This window comes from Podarcis muralis, chromosome 17, assembly GCF_964188315.1.
Source record: "Podarcis muralis chromosome 17, rPodMur119.hap1.1, whole genome shotgun sequence".
In the NCBI taxonomy this organism is placed as follows: Eukaryota; Metazoa; Chordata; class Lepidosauria; order Squamata; family Lacertidae; genus Podarcis; species Podarcis muralis.
The window spans coordinates 37,325,309-37,344,312 of record NC_135671.1 but is presented as its reverse complement, the minus strand read 5'-3'; the positions used below and the strand labels follow the sequence as shown (position 1 = coordinate 37,344,312).

At 45.9% G+C, this 19,004-nt stretch overlaps 2 protein-coding genes across 4 annotated transcripts in view; one reads left to right on the top strand and one right to left on the bottom strand.

The window, feature by feature from the left end:
• The window catches only part of FGD1 (FYVE, RhoGEF and PH domain containing 1), a 52,556-nt gene extending 47,003 nt beyond the window's left edge, over nt 1-5,553 (top strand). Inside the window, exons 17-18 of the mRNA XM_028712022.2 lie at nt 405-548; nt 1,351-5,553. Coding sequence (XP_028567855.2) covers nt 405-548; nt 1,351-1,602 — 396 coding nt within the window. The 3' untranslated portion in view covers nt 1,603-5,553. The remainder of the gene's footprint in view (nt 1-404; nt 549-1,350) is intronic.
• On the bottom strand, nt 5,351-17,213 carry TSR2 (TSR2 ribosome maturation factor). 3 transcript variants are annotated; one of them, XM_028712093.2, is made up of 6 exons: nt 16,712-17,177; nt 13,989-14,048; nt 11,194-11,284; nt 10,097-10,188; nt 6,740-6,913; nt 5,351-6,234 (listed from the first exon to the last, which is right to left on the bottom strand). In XM_028712093.2, the coding sequence occupies exons 1-6, from the start codon at nt 17,120-17,122 to the stop codon at nt 6,121-6,123; spliced, it is 942 nt and encodes a 313-aa protein (XP_028567926.2). In that variant the 5' UTR covers nt 17,123-17,177; the 3' UTR covers nt 5,351-6,120. The 3 variants fall into 3 exon arrangements, with proteins under 3 accessions (XP_028567926.2, XP_028567928.2, XP_028567927.2); XM_028712095.2 differs by lacking the exon at nt 6,740-6,913 and having other exon boundaries at nt 16,712-17,213; XM_028712094.2 differs by lacking the exon at nt 13,989-14,048 and having other exon boundaries at nt 16,712-17,163.
• Between the last annotated feature and the right edge of the window lie 1,791 nt (nt 17,214-19,004).

The following is a 19,004-nucleotide window of genomic DNA, read 5'->3' as shown; positions in this document are numbered from 1 at the left end:
TACTGGTGCAAATTTCTAAGCTGCTTTCATATTTGCAGAGCTACTCAAAGTGTGCCTCTTGCCTGCATCAGACTTTAAAAAAATAATAATTCTGTATTTTAAAAATAATTTGCACTGACCTCCCGTTACTCAGTGATCAACACACAAGAGCAGCTGGGAGATGCTGCAAAGCCACTTAGAGGTTATTGTTTTTCACAGTCAAGCGGTGCATAAATTTTATGAATTAAGTGAATAAATGGTAGTGCAATTCCTGCCTTGGGGGTGGGGGCTGGACTGGATGTTCTCAGAGATCCCATTTCCAGCTCTCGGAATTGCAAAGTGATGCTCTCTGCTGATGGGCTGCCGGCTGTTGGGGGTTAGGACTGTGTGGGTCTCACAAGGACACTTTTCTGGCCCCTCTGCAGAAGCAGGCTTCCGTGGTGGCAGAGAACAGTGTGATCTGCAGCTTCTTGCACTACATGGAAAAAGGAGGGAAGGCCTGGCACAAAGGCTGGTTTGTCATCCCCGAAAACGAGCCCCTGGTGCTGTACATCTATGGAGCCCCACAGGTATGTATGGCAACGGCACTTGGTTCTCCTGCATGCTGCTTCTTGCCCAAGATATTATTCTGGAGGGAAAGGAGAGGGTGAGGCCCCAGATCACCTTTGAAGCAGGGGTGGGGAGCCTGCGTGGCAGATCAAGGTAATCAGGTGACAGCAAAAACTGCAAAATAATAATAATAAAATTAGCAGGGGCAATTAGTGTTAAATAGTGGGAAAGATGGACAAAGGACACAGCTCTGTTAGATTCACAGCTCTTTATTACAGCAGTTAGAACTGCTCCTGGAGTCTTGACACACTACAGCCTAGCTGGCTGCTTTATATAATACTAAGAAACTTGTAACAGTAACAACTTCCAACTAACTAACCAACCAGTGAGTGACAGTTCCCAATCCTTCATTTGCATACTGGTGGCCCTGAGTGAGAACTGCAGTTAATCTTAATACATAACAATTAGAATAAGAACTATTATTAGATTATTGATGTAAACCTCTAGAACGTACTTTGTGTACTTAAGTTTTTACCTCTATCTTCAGTACATTTTATTTTGTTGCTATGGCTAGTGGCCAATGCAAATAAAGATTCTTCCGATTCTGCATGGCCCTCCAGAGGTTGCAGGACTCCAGCTCCCATCAGCCCCAGCCAGCATGGCCCAGTGGTCAGCAAAGATGGGAGCGGCAGAACATCCCTTGCCTGACTTCAAAGCACGCTTCGGCCTGCTGTTGGGAAGGCAGAATGCTGCGCTAGGCAGGCAGTCGACAGCCTGGCCATGTTTGTGGGCTTCTGACCTCTCTCCCTGCCTGTCCTGCAGGATGTCAAGGCCCAGCGCTCGATGCCTCTGATCGGCTTCGAAGTGAGCCTGCCTGAACCCGGCGAGCGGGTGGACCGACGCCACGCCTTCCGGATCAGCCAGAGCCACCTGTGCTGGTATTTCAGCCCCGAGACGGAAGAGCTGCGGCAGCGGTGGATGGAGGTGCTGAGCAGGGCAGGCCGCGGAGAAGAAGGCAGAGGGCCGCCCTCAATCCAAGAGGCAGATGAGGATACGGAGGCGGAGAGAACCTAGAGGCAGAGGGCTGGGCAGCTGGGAATTGCAGATTCTGCCCACTTGGGGAACTCGCTCACCATTCTCTGACCAGTATACTTGAACGTTCCTTTCTCCCCCTCTCTCTGGCACTTTCTTCCCCTCCTTGTAGTACGCATCAACGCAGCCACCCTGCCCCTGCCGCATTCCCAGCCGCAGAGGCGATGCACATCACACGTCCTGACATTTGCTCCAGGCCAGTTCCTGCTCCTAGCTGCAGCACCTAGTAATCAGAGCACCTCCACTTTCTTCCTTTTGTCCCATCCTCTGTGCAGGAAGAAATGGATGCGAGCGGGTGGATGTCTTCCTTCCAACACGTGCTTCCCCCCTTCTTTGCATCTTGGACCAAGATCCGTTCTTTCAGTCCCCACTGCTTACTTACCGAACTTAGCACTTACCGAACATACGTCCTCTGCAGTGGTTTGGGGGAATTGGGGCAGGGTAGGGAGAGAGTTGAGACAATTCTTTCAGTGGAATGCAAATGGGCATGGGAATTTTCCTCTCTTGAGCATTTATTTCCCTTGCTTGTTACCCTCCTCCCTGTATTTGTGTGAGACTAGGTGGCGTTTTGTCTTGTGATGTTTCCTCACACAATACTGACCATTTTTGGACCTGGAAAGGCTGATTTGAGGCTGCCTTAGCAGATGGATTATGATGACTTGAAGTCTCTCTCTCTCTCTCTCACCCCACACCCCCTCGAACAAAACAAGCAAGCTGGGACATGAGAGCTAGCTAGAAGAAGAACGAGCCAGGGTCCTTGTCCTTGCTATAGCATGCAGGGTCTCCTCTTACTGATAAGGCGGGCCCCCCTCCCAGCAAGTGGTGCCTGCCACCACCCAATCTTGCCTCTGTCAAGGGGTCCAAAAGCACGGCCCACACCAGAGCTCTCCTGTGCAAGCCCTGCTAAAGTGGGTGCAGCTGCACAAGGCTGTAGGTGACGTCTTTGTAACAATTGCTCTTCCAGTTTGTGCTTGAAATTTTACATATTGCAAATATGCTCCAAGGTGCTTTCAACAACATGAAAGAATGCAATAAAATCACATAGAAGTCAAGATAAATCCAACAGTAAAAAGGGTGTGTGTGTGACAGAAATAAGCTGCTGAAAATTGATCATGTAAAAGATACCTGGAAAAATGTAATCTACAGTTGATTTTTCTAAGTGAGCAGCAAAACCTTATGGCATGGCGAGAGCAGCCTGTCAAAGGGTTGCCTCCTGAAAAGGGAATGTATCCCTAAAAACAGGTTAAAGTTATAAAATTTCCTTTTAAACTATGGAAGAAAAATCTTCACCCTTTTTCTAGGGGAAAACAAATTTGGGAGAAACTGAATACAGTATGTGATATATATCCCCCCCCCCCGCCGAATCATAGAATTATAAAGTTGGAAGGGACCCAAAGGGTCATCTAGTCCAACCGCCTAAAATGCAGGAATCTCAAATAATGCATCCATGACAGGTGGCCATCCAACCTGTGCTAAAAACCTCCAGTGAAGTCCGTTCCACTGTCAAGCAACTCTTACAACCAGAAAGTTTTTGCTGATGCTTAGTCGGAATCTACTTCCTTGTAACTTGAAGCCATTAGTTTGGGTCCAGCCCTCCAGAGCAGGAGAAAACAAGCTTGCTCCATCTTCCATGTGACAGCCCTTTAGATATTTGAAGATGCCTATCAATATCTCCTCTCAGCCTCCTCTTTTCCAGGCTAAACATACCCAGCTCCCTCAACTGTTCTTCATAAGGCTTGGTTGCCCTTCTCTGCACATGTTCCAGCTTGTCAATACCCTAATTAAATTGTGGTGCCCAGAACGACACAGGATTTCAAGTGTAGTCTGACCAAGGCAGAATAGAGCAGAATTATTACTTCCCTTGATCAGAAAGCTATACTTCTGTTGATGCTGCCTAGAATAGCATGTGCTTCTTTTTGGTTGCGCATCACGTTCGGCTTGTGGTCTAGTAAGACCCCTAATTTTCATACGTATCGCTGGCAAGCTGAGTGTCCCCCCATCTAAGTGCTGTACAGCTGGTTATTCCTGCCTAAGGGAATAGAACCTTAAATGTGTCCCTACTGAAAATCATTTTGTTAGCTTGGGCCCAGTTCTCCAATCTGTTATGGTCACCTTGAACCCAGATTTTGGCTTCAGCATCAGTTGGGTGTCATCTGCAAATTTGACGAGCATCCCCTCAATCCCTTCATCCAAATCATTTATAAAGATGTTGAGCAACAACAGGCTGAAGACAGAGCCCTGCAGCACCTTACTTGCCATTTTTTTCCAGGGTGATGAGGAACTATTAGTGAGCACACTTTGGGTTCAGTCAGTCAACCAGCTACAAACGCTAACCAGTTACCTCATCCAGCCCACATCTTACAAGCTTCTCCGCAAGAATATATTTGCCAAGCCTAAAATTATTTTACTTTTTCAACAACATGATGTGCCTAATTTACAACTTCTCTAGCATATAAGATTTTACTATTTGGCATCTTAATGGAACTTAAGAGCAATCCTGTGGATTTTTTAAACCCACGCCGATGAGTAGAGCCTACTCCCAGGTAATTGGAGCTTCAAAAATATAAATGCCATGCAGTGTGGAATCCTATGCCTACTGCGAACTAAGCACCACTGAGTTTGGTTTGGATAGGTTTGGAACCTTGGTTTTGTACAAACAAAAAACCCATGCCACTGGATGCAGGATTTCCCCCCTAGTATTTGCAAACCTAGTATTCTCTGAATTTACTATTTTTCTGGCCTTCACATTTTTAGGATAGGTGGGCACCAGAATGAGACTCCATAAGCTGAATCTGAACACAGGCAAGACGTTACCCAAGAGCCTGGATGGCTACCAGTTAATTTTGCACAAAGTTGTGGGTTTTTTTGTGGTGCCTGCCTGATATTGTCAGCAAAATGATCTCACCCACCCCCTCCCAATTCTTATCCTTTCTGGGAGAAACCTATTAAGGTAGAAAAACCAGTTGCAAATGACCAGTTTACAATTTTAAGCCCCAATTTTATGCACCCCCAAGTTGCATTCATTTTAGTATTAATGTTAAGAACTGCCTTGCTCAATCAAAACAAGGTGTATCTGCCACTACATTACTCTATCTCTTGAGTTCCTCAACAGCAGGGTATGACAGCAATAGCCATTCTCCTGTTCTTTGCACCTGCCGTTCTGAGTGATACATGGAAGTGCCATTTACCTACCCTAGCGAATATAAAGCCAGTGATAAAACTTAAAAAATAAGATGAGGCCACAGCCACCTTTGAGCAGGCAAGCCCCATGCCATATAAAATAGGGTGCTTGTACAGCAGATGCTCCTAGCGGATTTTGTTGAGAAAGGGGGTCATTGCAATGGGGAGAAAAACTTCTCTCGCACAGCCTTTTCTCAAATGCAGTTGCTTCCCCTCTGCAATGCACTTAAACATGAGTTGGTGTTCCTCCGTTCTGTTCCAATCCTTTACTGGACTGTCACAGGAGCTTCCTACGATCCCTCCAACATTTCTCTCCCCCTCCCCTTGCTTCTACTATTTCAACTTACATGTGAGCAGGTTGGGGGGGGGTGTCCTAAAAAACAACACCCAACTTGGTTGCCCTGTTTTATGAGAGGCTCCTGGTGGGGGCCGTTGGTGCCTGTCCCAATTCTTTGTCATCCTCTTCCCACCCCCATCCCCATCGTGGTGTAGAGCTAGTGCATGTAACTTTTATATTAAAAAAAGTCAGTATTAAGGGATATACAAAATCTTACCAAAATAATATTTTATTGTTGCTCATGTACAGTGGCTGGCCACTACAGAGGATAGGGAAGGGGGCTTCTATTGAGAGAAGTGCCCTGTCCCACAACCAAGGATTTGTGTATTGTCCATGTTACTTTCTAGTTACATTATTGTATTTGGTTTTCCATTGTTGTCTTTTTTTTTAAAATACAGAATTTTGTTTTTCTGTTATGCTTATCTGTCTGTTTCAATAATGTCTAGAACGCATTCTTTCCCTTTGGGATGGGGTTGGGGGGAAAGATATGGGCCTGATTTAGTCTTCTGGGAGTTGAAGAGGAGGCAGTGGAGATGTTGAAATCAGTGCCTTGCCATGGAAGAAGATATTTCCCTGCAAAAGAACCCACCCTGCTGCTAAAACAGCTGTTTTTAAGCACAAGGAGGTGGCAGAGGTGGCAGATGGCCTCCCGTGCATTGAAAAGAAAATCCCTTCAAGGATCCTCAGCCCTTTGGGCCCTGAACCTGCATCCCCTTCAGCGCAGGAGAGCCTCTACCAAGTGAGGAGCAGAGGTACCAAGCAGCTGTGTCTGCACAATATACTTAGGCCTGTGCAGAAGCCTCACACACAGAGACCAAAAACATCTCTGTCATCCAAGTTGCTCCTTTTGATGCTTTAAAAATAAATATTAGTCTCTTGCAGCTGGGGGTGAGGGGAATCACACAATCCCATTTCCCCAGCCATGTCCCTGCCGCACCAGCTCAACCAGAACTCCTGCAGTCGTGGCGCCTGCCCCTTGTTCTTCATTTCTTTTTCTTCCTCACCAAGGTCCAGCCATCTTCAGGATCTGCACCGGAGGAAGGTGGTGGGCTGGGCTGGGCTCCATTCATGCTGGGAGCAGCACTGCAGTCCATAGCCTGGGCAGGGGAGAAAATGAGACAATGTTATCGGTGACTGGATTTAATTGCTGTTTTCTGGTTCACATAATTTCTGTTTTTAACATTCTGGGCCAAAAACCCAGTTTGTAGCCTTCACTGTTTGAAAAATGCAGTAGTTCGTAGGATTTACAAAGGAACAGAAACCTGTCTCTGGGCAAGTCCAAGAAGCCATGGTTCTCACCAACCAACTGCGGTCTAAATCTGCTGAATTAAATAGCCAGTTCCTTAACCTCATCATCTGACAAGTTTAGACTGGAGCAAATGGCTCCAGTCATCTGGACCTTGGTTATGCACCGTAACTGTTATTTCTCCTTCCTTTATGGCATTCAGCCATGTTTCCCTCCTCTTCCCTCCATCCTTGTGTAAGCCTACTGAGTTATGAAGAAACTTGAAATCTGAATAAAGCCAGCAGATCAGAGGTTATGCAAAACAAGTGACAGGCTGGCTGGCTGTTTTCATTTTCAGTGCAGTTTATTTGTCATACCTCTTCCTCCGTCCCCTCTTCCTCCTCACTGCTGCTTTCCTCTGCTGGCTTTGATTTTGCAGCTGCCACCTTTGCCTCTTGCTTCTTCTGAGCCAGCCGGACAATGGCTTCGTGCACTGCTGCTCCCTCTCCCTGCTGGCACTGACCAAAGAACAGGCGCAGTTGCTGGCTTACCTACAGTGTGGGAAGAGGGTCAAGTCTCTTTCAGCGAGCAGAGCAAGAACTTCCACAGGGCTAACCGCTGCAGCAATGCCCTCCTCCAGAGCTGGCACTAGAACAGCATCTTCCACCAGACCACACACACAGCTCCTAGAGCAGAGAACGGAAGCCAAAGGTTCCTGTTCTCAACGCATCTGCATGTTTACTGCTGAAGTTGGCAGCCATCTCATTATACTTCTGTTCATACTAATAAAAATAGCCACAAGATACAGGAAAAAGAATGCCATTTATATTGGGGAGAGTTCTTTCCGTCTGCATACACACTTGGAGAGGGCTGAGCCAGGGTCAGAAGGGTCAAAATGCTACAGTGTGCCAGTCACAAGGCCTTGACATGCACCCGTCCTAATGAAAAAAGAGACATTGCCTTAAAAGCCCCTCCTCCTCCTGACTTTTCTCGCTGGGAGAAGTGTCTGCCAATTTTTTTGCAGCTTAGGAAGCTAGACCTCCCACCAAGCCAAGCAACAGGGTGGGTTGAGATTGCTTTATGAGTAATTTACACATTTCTCTCTCTCCTTTGGTAACACTTCCATTTTTCTAAATGAGGGTGCCATAGAGGAATTGGTCCAAAATGGGTGCCACCAGCTGCTGCCTGACCTTCAGACAGAGAGCATTCTAGGAAGCAGTGTCTGAACGGCAGCATCTTGATATAAGCATCCCTCCAGTGTCATGGCCTGGAAATCTGGCAAGAGGCCAGTCTTGGTTTTCCAGAAGGCAGATCTGTTGAAATAGCTTTTAAGGCAATGGCAGTTTAGTAGCTATGCAGAACCAGAGGGACAATCTGAAATTCAGTCTCTCAAGTTCCACATTTGTCTTTGTAATTAAGGCGTGGTAGTTTAGGCCCATCAACAATAGATATATGATGAAATATCAACAATGATGGATGTTATGTTTTTATGCCACCCTTCCTCCCAGAAATTCAGAGTAACATATGAGGTTTCTCCCTCCTTCTAATTTTATCCTCACATTAATCTTCTGGGAATGCCTAGGCCAAGAGGCAGTGATTGACCTAAGGTCACCCAGTAGCTAAGCAAGTCTCCCTGGTTTAAGGCTCTAGTTTGCTGCTATGCTGTGCTAACTTTCAGTTGACTGGATAAACTGATCCTACTCAAAAAGCAAGAGTAATTTTGTGTGTGTGGTTGTTCTAGCTACCAGTTTTAAGATGGGATTTCTTGTCTTGCAGAAAATTGACAAAACCCTGCCTTTTCTCTGTTATACTACCCTCTGCAGTGCAAAAGGTGAGAAGCAGCATTTGGGAAAAATTGGCTCCCCAGATTTGGAAGGCCACTTCATCTGACATTTTCCTTCTTGCTGTTCTGTAGCTGCAGTGCCTCAATGTACGGTGCAAGAGTGCCCCACAGTGGTAAATGGCAGGCAGATCAGGGAGGAAAGAGGCAGTTAAAACGTCTGGGTCCTGGGGCTGGATTACACAAATGAGGGAGAAATGGATACAGCTGGAGCGGAAGGTGTGACAAAGAAAGCAACCCTATAATGGCAGAAGAATCTATCCAAACACAAAAAAAGGAATAACTAGTTTGATGTGTTTGTGCTGCAAGGTCCAAAATTCAACTTCCTGCACTGCATCAAAGGCATCTATATGAGGGCTGAGAATTTGAGGGTTAAAAAAAGTTCTATTTGTATTTGCAGAAAGGCTTTGTAAAGGCAAAGTCTCAAGTGCATTTTTTTTTAAAAAAACAGCTTGCTGTGAACTAGCAGAATTCATCTCAATGGCTGCAGTTTTGGGTCTGCCTTATAATAAGCTAACATTCCTACCCCAAATTTTGGGTTTTTTATGGGTTTTCCTTCATATTGAGGGGACTGGGGGCGAATGGTTTCAGCTCAGATTGGCTAGCAATCCTATTTGTGATTTACATCCTTGGCTTGCTTTTGCTCTCCAGTTGTGACACTTCATGCAATGGATTGTGTAGGTTCCTTTGCAGGACACTGACACGGTATGGACTTGGTGACTTTCTGGCCTTCTTTCAGCCCTATGATTTTTTAAAGCATCCAATCATCGACAAGGAAAAACCAAGCCGTTCATGACCTCCCACGTGCCCTGGTGACTTGCAGACCAGTCTGCTAGACTATCTAAGCCAACCCCACTTGAGGTGTCAACAAATACTGAAGCATGGCAAAGTGGGCACACCTGAGACTGGCTCTGGCTAGGTACAGAATGGGGAGAAAGAGAAGGTGCTGAGTCCCATTTCAGTCTAGAGGAAAGCAAGGGTTTGGGGAGCTCTGGGAGCTGCAGGAAGAATCATTTCTGACACCAGCTTCACAACCAGCAGACAGTCACTCTGCTTCAGACTGTAAAGAGGGAATTGCTCATATGACTGAATGCTCCTTTGTACCTTCTGGACGCGGGTGGCGCTGTGGGTTAAACCACAGGGCCTAGGACTTGCCAATCAGAAGGTCGGCCGTTCGAATCCCCACGACGGGGTGAGCTCCCGTTGCTCTGTCCCAGCTTCTGCCAACCTAGCAGTTCGAAAGCACGTCAAAGTGCAAGTAGATAAATAGGTACCGCTCTGGCGGGAAGGTAAACGGCGTTTCCGTGTGCTGCTCTGGTTCACCAGAAGCGGCTTAGTCATGCTGGCCACATGACCCGGAAGCTGTACGCCGGCTCCCTCGGCCAATAAAGGGAGATGAGCGCCGCAACCCCAGAGTCGGTCACGACTGGACCTAATGGTCAGGGGTCCCTTTACCTTTTTATCTTAAAAAAAATATTCTAGATGTACAAAACTAGATGCAAGGGAGAAAGGTTCCGAGTGTAGCTTTCTCCCCAACATGATAATTTTGGAAGTGTAATTTTTTCTTTTTACACCAAGCAACATTCAGTCACATAAGCCCTTATTTGCAGTTTGAAGTGGTGCAGGCTAGTTTTTCTCACCTGCTGTTTGTGAGAAACAAGTCCTAAGAAATACCACTGCACTCTCATAAGTGAGACAGAAGATCTAAGACAAGAGACGATGCTCATCCTCAGTGGCAAAACCAGCCAGTGCAGGTTTGCAGGAAGGAAGCAAATGTGACACAGCCTGGGAAAGACCTATAGAGTCCCTTGGAGCCTAGACTAGATGCTTCCATCCCAACAGAGAGGGTGTGTGTGTGTGTGCAGGTGTAGGGAAGAGAGGGCCTTGCGTATACCTGAGCTAAGCTTCCATCTTCTATCATAGTGTCAAATTCATTGTTCATCAACTCGGCAAGGAAATCTTCTATCTCATCCAGCTCCAAGTCAGCTGCAGAGAAGAAGGTAGACAAGGAGTTAAAAGTCTGTGTAGAAAAGAGGAAAGGATTCAGTGATTCAAGTGGCCAGGAACTCCAAAAGAGATGCCAGAAAACAGGGATGGGGACCCGTTGGCCCTCTCAGGTGTTGCTGCACTGCAGCTTCCATCATTCTTAACCGCTGGCCTTTCTGGGTGGGGATGATGGGAGTTGCAAGTCCAACAACATCGGGGTGCACAGGTTCCTCCATCCCAACCATAAAGGTGGGGATTCAGGCTCACAGATAGTACCCTGCCCAAATGAACCCCAAAGCCCCCAGATGTAATCATTCAACCTAACTCTCTTGCCAGAGATGGATGCACAAGACAGGAACTCGTGACCTCAGACAACATGTTAAACCAGATGTCTCTCCTGGTCTCCTAAACAGTTGTGATTAGCGGAATGACACTTCCGTATATGGCTGAGCTTTTCAGAATTGTAATAAAATGATTCTACCATATTTGTTTTGTCTCCATTCCATTTTAGAACATTCTGAGGGGGTTTCTTGGCCTACCAATGTTCACTGTGACAGTGAGGACCCTGACTTAGAGCAGCACTGAATGAGCAAGATGCTCTGCTCGTTGCTGCAAGCACCTCTCTGGCTGCTACTTCTAGGTAACTGTGAGACCAGCCTGACTTGAGCTGCCCACCACAACACAAAATGAGGGACCCACCATGTTGTGCCAAACACAGGGCAGACCCAAAGTCTGTGGGTCTCCTGTCTGATGTTCTCCCTTTTAGTGGACCGGGTTAATATTTGTCCTGTCACTGATGTTCACAGATGAATACTTTTATTATTCTTATTTTCTTTGTGGATTTTACATGTTTGATAAGTTGCTCTGTAATTTAATATTTCTTAAGTTGCTTTGAGACGTTTTGTTAACAGCTATGAGCACATAAAATAGTAACAATAATAGGTTTATCTTCCATGGAGTCTGCTATCTGGTTCAACAGAACATTATCTTGTTTAGGTACCTTACCATTGCTTTGAAAGTATTGCTCCACAGCCTCCACCATCCATTCAGCTTTCTCTTGGCTGTATGCCCCTCCAAAGCCATTTTCAACTGCGACCTGCATCAGAAGAAGACAAAGCTACGTTCATAAAAGAGAGTAGTTAGGCAGTTCTGCAGGAAGCAAACCCCAAGCTAATGAGTTGAGGTTGCTTGGAGTGAAGACAAGAGATTTCAAGAGTGCTGGGGCTGCTTTAATACTATCTTACAACAAGGTGATATCCAATGTTGATATAGCCAGAGTAGATCCATTGAACATCAAATGACTTAAGTAACCGAACTCCATGGATTTTAATGGGCCAACTCTACATATGACTTAGCTGATACCACCCACATGTTTTCAGTCCTGGTTTGCACTACAATAATGTAACAAAACAGTTTTTGGGGTTTTCAGCTGTGTTTCAGAAGATGAATTGGGGGAAAGCCACTCCCTCCCTTTGTCACAGATGTGTTATGGCCATGATGGGCAGGGCATCTACTGGGTAGCGTCAGTGACATCACCAACACCACCTCCAACAATCCTTGGAACCTTTATTTTTTCATTTAAGATGAAGGAGAAAAATAAATGTGTGTCAAAATAGTCTGCCTAAAGCACAAAGGAGGGGGCATGAGTGACAGCCCACATGTACAGTGACACAGCTTTCCATTTTCCTGTTTGTACTTTTGTACCACTTCAAACTGCAGATGAAGATCTCCGTATAATAACTAAAAATAAAGAAGTGAACTACATTGTCACCCCTGGTTATTTCAAATCTCCTGGTTCTTTTTTAAAATAAATTTTAATGGGGCTTATAAAGAAAAATACAATTATTATCAAATATCATTTTTTGTCCAAACTAAAACATTAATCTAATAGCAAAAAAGAGAATGTAAATAAGATGATGGTACCAAAGAATGATTGTTAAGAGTGTTTATTTTAGTTTTTGATTGTTTGTTTTGGTTTGTTTTCTGTTTTCTGTTTAACTGAAAATCTCAATAAAAATAATTTTTTTAAAAAAAAGAAAACAGAGAAAGAGGTAGAAAAAAGGAATAGAAAAAGATTGAGAGAAATTAAGGAGCTAAAGAACTTCTGATTCCTCATCTGACCACTATATACAAACATTCATTTACTCCACTTTTAACACCTAATAAAGCCACTTTCTAGTAATCATAACCTTCAACCCTCAAATCCAAATGTCATTATTTCTTTTTCTTTTTAACGCAAAGCCTATGAGAGGTTTCCAATCTTCAGTAAATATTAACAATGACTTTTCTCTGATTAAACATGTCAGTTTTGTCATCTCAACTAAGTCCATTAATTTTAGCAACCATTCAAAATCTTTTGGTTCTTCAAAGTCATGCAACACTGAGAACATCAGGCCTAAAGCCTCCCTAGTCCAGGATCCAGTTTCCTACACTGCCCAACCAGAAGCCCACAGGCAGGAGAGAAGGGCAATAGCACTTTCCCACTGCTGTTTCCTGACAGCTGCTGTTCAGAGAGGCATGCTGCCTGATTCCAGAGACAGCATGCAGCCATGACGGCTAGTAGTCATTGACAGCCTTACCCTCCATGAATAAGTCTAGGTAAAGGTAAAGGGACCCCTGACCATTAGGTCCAGTCGCGGATGACTCGAGTTGCGGCGCTCATCTCGCTTTATTGGCCGAGGGAGCTGGCGGCATACAGCTTTCGGGTCATGTGGCCAGCATGACTAAGCCGCTTCTGGCGAACCAGAGCAGCGCACGGAAACACCGTTTACCTTCCCGCCGGAGCGGTACCTATTTATCTACTTGCACTTTGACGTGCTTTCAAACTGCTAGGTTGGCAGGAGCAGGGACCGAGCAATGGGAGCTTCCCCCACCGACCTTCTGATTGGCAAGTCCTAGGCTCTGTGGTTTAACCCACAGCGCCACCCGTGTCCCTAAAAGGTAAAGGGACCCCTGACCATTAGGTCCAGTTGTGGCCGACTCTGGGGTTGCAGCGCTCATCTCGCTTTATTGGCCGAATCCCTTTCAAAGCCATCTAAGTTGGTAGCCATCACTACATCTTGGGGAAGCAAAATCTACAGGTTAACTGCACTGCTTGAATATGTTGCTGCCTTTTGTCTGGCATGTTTATTCAGATGTCAGTCGCAGAGTGCTTATGCCTAGGTTCTTTGGATTATAGCCAGAGTTTCCACCTGTATTAATTTTTCCAGGATGTATATCAGGTGCACAAAGTTGTGTAACGAGTTCCTATTCAACAGCAGAGCATGCTAACCAACTGTAGCTATTAATTGGCTCAACACCAGTTGCGCATGTAGCTACCATATTGAACCCCTTTGTGGACAGGCACAGAGTTCAAAGTTCTGAAAATTGTACTTATTCAGGAGGTATATTTGTATGCCATATTAAAACTTTTACAGATCTGTGGCTTCTATATAGGAAAAAGTACTTTTCTAGTTGTATTTTTGAAGTTGAGAATTCAATTTTTGTGATAGCTACTCAGCCCCTAAGAAATTGATTCGTTTTAATTTATTCCATTCTTGTTCTGGACACATGCAGAACAGGGACCATGCTTAGAAACAGTGATGGGAGGTGGAAAATTTTCCAGTTCAAAATTTTTCTATGGATGTCTTTCAGTTTCATAAGGTCATTAGTAATAATGAATGAATGCCAGCTGCAAATATTGTACTGGGCAAGCTTGGCAGTTTCAAAGTTTTTAGCTTTGTTTGTTAAATACAATTAAAATAAATATGTTAAATTAGATCACAGTCTAGGCATCATAAAATTTTCCAATGCCAACTTACAAACATTTTCCAGTTTTCCAGAAACCCCACATCATGGCTTAGAAATACATCTAGCGGGAGCTGATATAATAAAGTTAAAAAGTAATGCTTAAAATGATGTCATGGTTGCAGAGAAAAGTTACCACCATTTGCACGTGCACATAAATAGCAGCAGAGAAGACACATTTACAGCCTCACCCAGTGCATTTTTACCCCTAAGTCCTGGCCTGTATTTTGCCAGAACCAGCAACCAAAGTGCACAGTAAAGTATGCCATCTGCCTCACACGTTGCTTTAAAAGCACATTTCCCCTTTCTACTATTATCTGAGCTCATGGGAAACAACAATTTAAAGGACGATGAGACAAATAATAATACATTTTTATTTACACCCCGCCCTCCCCGGCCAGGGCCGGGCTCAGGGCGGCTAACACCAAATATAAATTACGATAAAACGTAATGGGGGAAAACCACCACCACCACCAAACAGTTAATTAAAATACGGATTAAAATACAGCTTAAAATGCAGCCTCATTTTAGTAGTAGCTCATAAATCAAGACCATAAAGGGAGGAAACATCAGATATTCACCCGAGCCAGCTATCCATGCTGGTCCTACATGGGCCAGCAAAAAAGGCAAGGGAAAATTTATATACAGTGGTACCTCGCAAGACGAATGCCTCGCAAGACGGAAAACTCGCAAGACGAAAGGGTTTTTTGTTTTTTGAGCTCTTCGCAAGACGATTTTCCCTATGGGCTTGCTTTGCAAGACGGAAACGTCTTCCAAGTTTGTTTCCTTTTTCTTAACACCGTTAATACAGTTGCGACTTGACTTCGAGGAGCAACTCATAGAACGCGGTGTGGTAGCCTTTTTTGAGGTTTTTGAAGACTTTGGTGATTTTTGAAGCCTTTCCAAAACTTTTCCGACACCGTGCTTTGCAAGACGAAAAAAATCACAAGACGACAAAACTCGCGGAACGAATTAATTTTGTCTTGCGAGGCACCACTGTACCAAATCCATATAAGGGGTCAAAGTGAGTCCAAGCCAAAGGCCAGGCAGAACAGCTGCGTCTTGCAGGCCCTGCGGAAAGATGTCAAATCCTGCAGGGCCCCAGTCTCTTGTGACAGAGCGTTCCACCAAGCCGCGGCCACTGCTGAAAAGGCCCTGGCCCTAGTTGAAACCAATCTAACCTCCCTGAGACTCGGGACCTCCAAAGTGTTATTTATGGACCTTAAGGTTCTCCGTGGGGCATATCAGGAGAGGTGGTCCCATAGGTACAAGGGCCCTAAGCTGCATAGAGCTTTAAAGGTCAAAACCAGCACCTTAAACCTGACCCTGTACTCCACCGGGTGCCAGTGCAGCTGGTAAAGCACTGGATGAATGTGATTCCGTGGCAAGGACCCTGTAAGGAGACTCGCGGTGGCATTCTGCACCCGCTGGAGTTTCTGGGTCAGCTTCAAGGGCAGCCCCACATAGAGCGAGTTATAATAATCAAGCCTGGAGGTGACAGTCACATGGATCACTGTGGCCAGATCAAGGCGAGAAAGGTAAGGGACCAACTGCTTAATATGGCAGAGATGGAAAATGCCACCTTTGCTGTGGCTGCAACCTGCGCCTCCATAGAAAGGGGGGGCGTCAAAGGTTGCACCCAAACTCTTGACAGAATCCGTGTAGCAGAGGGCTATCAATGGTTATGAGCCAAGACAGCTTTGTTCTGTCTCTCCTGAAGGAGAGGCATCTGAATGCCACGTGATGGAAGTCCAGGAGAGGAGAGAAGTCAGATTAGCCTCAACCAGAGCCAGGGCCTTTTCAACACTGGCTCCGGCCTGGTGGAACGCTCGGTCTCATGACACCAGGGCCCTGCGGGATCTGATTTCTTTCCGTAGGGTCTGTAAGACAGAGTTGTTCCGCCTGGCCTTTGGCTTGGAATCAATTTGATCCCCTCCCCCTCTTCCTTTCTCCTTCTGTGATGCAACTCCTATTTGGGGACTTCCCTGGCTTTTTTCTGGCCCATGTAGGACCAGTCTGGATAGTTGGCCTTGGTGAAGACTTGACGTTTTCATCCCCCAAAAAGTTTTTTATTTGAGTTTCCACTGAAATGAGGCTGCAGTGTGGTGCAGTGGTTAAGAGCGATGGACTCGTAATCTGGTGAACCGGGTTCGCGTCTCCGCTCCTCCACATGCAGCTGCTGTGTGACCTCGGGCCAGTCACACTTCACTGAAGTCTCTCAGCCCCACTCACCTCACAGAGTGTTTGTTGTGGGGGAGGAAGGGAAAGGAGAATGGTAGCCGCTTTGAGACTCCTTAGGGTAGTGATAAAGCGGGATATCAAAGCCAAACTCCTTTTCTTTTAATGTTGTATTTTAATCATTTTTTTTAAGCTGTATTTCAATCAATTGTTTTTATATCAGGTGTTATCCGCCCTGAGCCCGGTCTTGGCTGGGGAGGGCAGGGTATAAATAAAAATTATTATTATTATTATTATTATTATTATTATTATTACTACTACTACTATTGCTTTGCTCATGTCCTGCTTGCATGAGAGCAGGATGCTGGAGGAGATGCGCCACCCGCCTGACCCAGGGGGCTCTTCTTATGTTCTTAAGCCAACTCCGCATTCTTTGAACCTGCAGCTGCAGGAAGGAAATGCACTTTGCACATGCTCGCCCTCCACGCGGCCTCTTTTGCTGCCAGCCTCCGCCTCCCGCTCCTCTCCCCGCTCCCTGCCGGTGGCGAATGCACCCTACCTGCAGAGCAGGCCAGCTGCCCAGGACAGCCTCGACCCCTTTTCGGAAGAGGCCACGTGCCTCCGCCCGCGGAGTCGCCATCACCGAGCGGCAGGCAGGCACGAGGCCGAGCGCCGAGCTGTCGATGAGCAGAGGAAATGGCAGGCGGGCAGGCGGAAGGAGCCGAGCGCCGAGCCCGCGATCGCCCCTCTCCTTTGTCAACAAAGGCAGAACCCGGCAGCAGAGCCGCTTCGAGCCCAAGCCGGCGGCGCGAAAGCAGTACAGTATTCCTGGACGCCATCTAAACACAAGGCGATATGTTGCTGGTCTTGCTCCGATGCTTGTTGCCAAATGCCACTGGACGGCGTTGGAAACTCGGGGCTTCCGAGTAACCACGCTTGTCGGAACATGAACTTGGCAGACAGCCGCCATCCACACAGCTACGATTCAGGCATCATCATGGAAAGCTAGGCAATCTCAGCAGGAATCGCAGAAATTCGCTGACTTTCTGAAGACTTCAGTGACTGCCTGGCGGGATGCCACAGATCGGAACCCAGACATGATCATGCAGTTTTTTCCCTTCTGTTGTCACCACAGCGGCACCAGGAGCAACACCGCTCCCCTCCACCTACTGCCCGCTCCCACGGGCAGCATTTTAAGGGGGGACAGCTGTTGAATGAGTTAACCACTGTGGTAGCGCCCCCCTTATGCAATGCCCTAGCCATTTCATTACATATATCAATAGTCCTACCCACCCTATTGATTTATAAAATCTAAAATTGTATAACTATAGATTTCATAAATCTATAGGATTTTTAAAAATCGATTTTGTAGCTCTATAAACTGGCTCTGGGATTTCATTTGGGGTAAACTATGATGGCCAGTAGCCACCATAGATGGGAACTGAGCTTTGTTTCCATTCAAAAGCAGCACTGCTGCCTGCCAAACCCTAAAATAGCTACTCTGGGGCATGGGCAGAGCTGGGGGGGCACCTGCCCCCCAATTCAAGTAAATAAATAAAAATACTTAACTAACTAACCAATTGCATAGCAGATAACTCGGTTCTGCCCCCTCCCAACATAAAGCCTGCCCCCCTAAAATAATAATAATAATAATAATAATAATAATAATAATAATAATAATAATAATAATAATAATAATAATTTTTATTTATATCCCGCCCTCCCCAGCCAAAGCTGGGCTCAGAGCGGCTAACAACAACAAAAGTAACACAGTATTCTAAAATCAATTCATTCAAAAATCAATTCAAAATCAAATTAATGGCAACCATTGGGTTAGAGTTCTATGAGGATTATCAAAGGAGGGGGTCAGACAGACTGTGCCTTGGCCAAAGGCCTGGTGGAACAGCTCTGACTTGCAGGCCCTGTGGAAAGATGTCAAGTCTCTTGTGATGGAGTGTTCCACCAGATCAGGGCCACAGCCGAAAAGCCCTGGCTCTGGTTGAGGCCAGCCTAACCCCCTTGGGGCCCAGGACCTCCAAGATGTTTTTGTTTGAAGACCGTAAGGTCCTCCGTGGGACATACCACCAGAGGCGGTCCCGTAGGTACAAGGGTCCTAAGCCGTATAGGGCTTTAAAGGTAAACCAGCACCTTAAACCTGATCCTGTACTCCACCGGGAGCCAGTGCAGCTGGTATAGCACCGGGTGAATGTGATCCCACGGCGAGGACCCCATAAGGAGTCTCGCCGCAGCATTCTGCACCCGCTGGAGTTTCTGGGTCAGTCTCAAGGGCAGCCCCATGTAGAGTGAGTTGCAATAATAAAGTCTGGAGGTGACCGTCGTATGGATCACAGTGGCTAGGTCAGGGCCACAGTAAAATAAATTATGGCTGTGCCAATGAGTGGTGGTGTGGTCATCAGGCCATGACCCTTCTGAGACCTTTGGTCAGTGCCAGACTTAGCTGGCAGACCTGAAAAACATATCCCAAACACTAATGTATCTTCTCTCCATGAATGGCAGGAAGCCATTTAGCTGGGGAAAACCTTTCCCGCCAAGCGCAAGCAGATACAAGATCTTTCTCAGGTCAAACCTGAGGACCAAATAAAGCCAAGAATGCTTTTTATTCTGATTTGTTTTCAGGGACAGAAGACAATGTTGGCTGTTTATTGAGAATTCATTCAGACTTGTTTGTGGGGAGGTTAGATAATGTTGCATCAAGCAAATTTTATCCCACACTTTAAGTGCATTTCCCTATCACTATCCTTATCACAAAAAGTTCAGACTTTTGGGGAAGAGGATTTGTTGTGCAATAACTCCCAAACAAGTATAACGATACAATCTGAATTTGCCTGCAA

Bases quoted from the DNA above. Each gene is read 5' to 3' on its own strand.
- TSR2 (XM_028712093.2), bottom strand. From the start codon at position 17,122: ATGGCGGCTGTCTGCCAAGTTCATGTTCCGACAAGCGTGGTTACTCGG. The intron at 14,049-16,711 runs GTAGGGTGCATT...TTATTATATCAG, and splicing joins GCAGCTGGCCTGCTCTGCAG to CTCCCGCTAGATGTATTTCT. The intron at 6,914-10,096 runs GTATACGCAAGG...CCCACACTGTAG, and splicing joins AAGATGGAAGCTTAGCTCAG to GTAAGCCAGCAACTGCGCCT.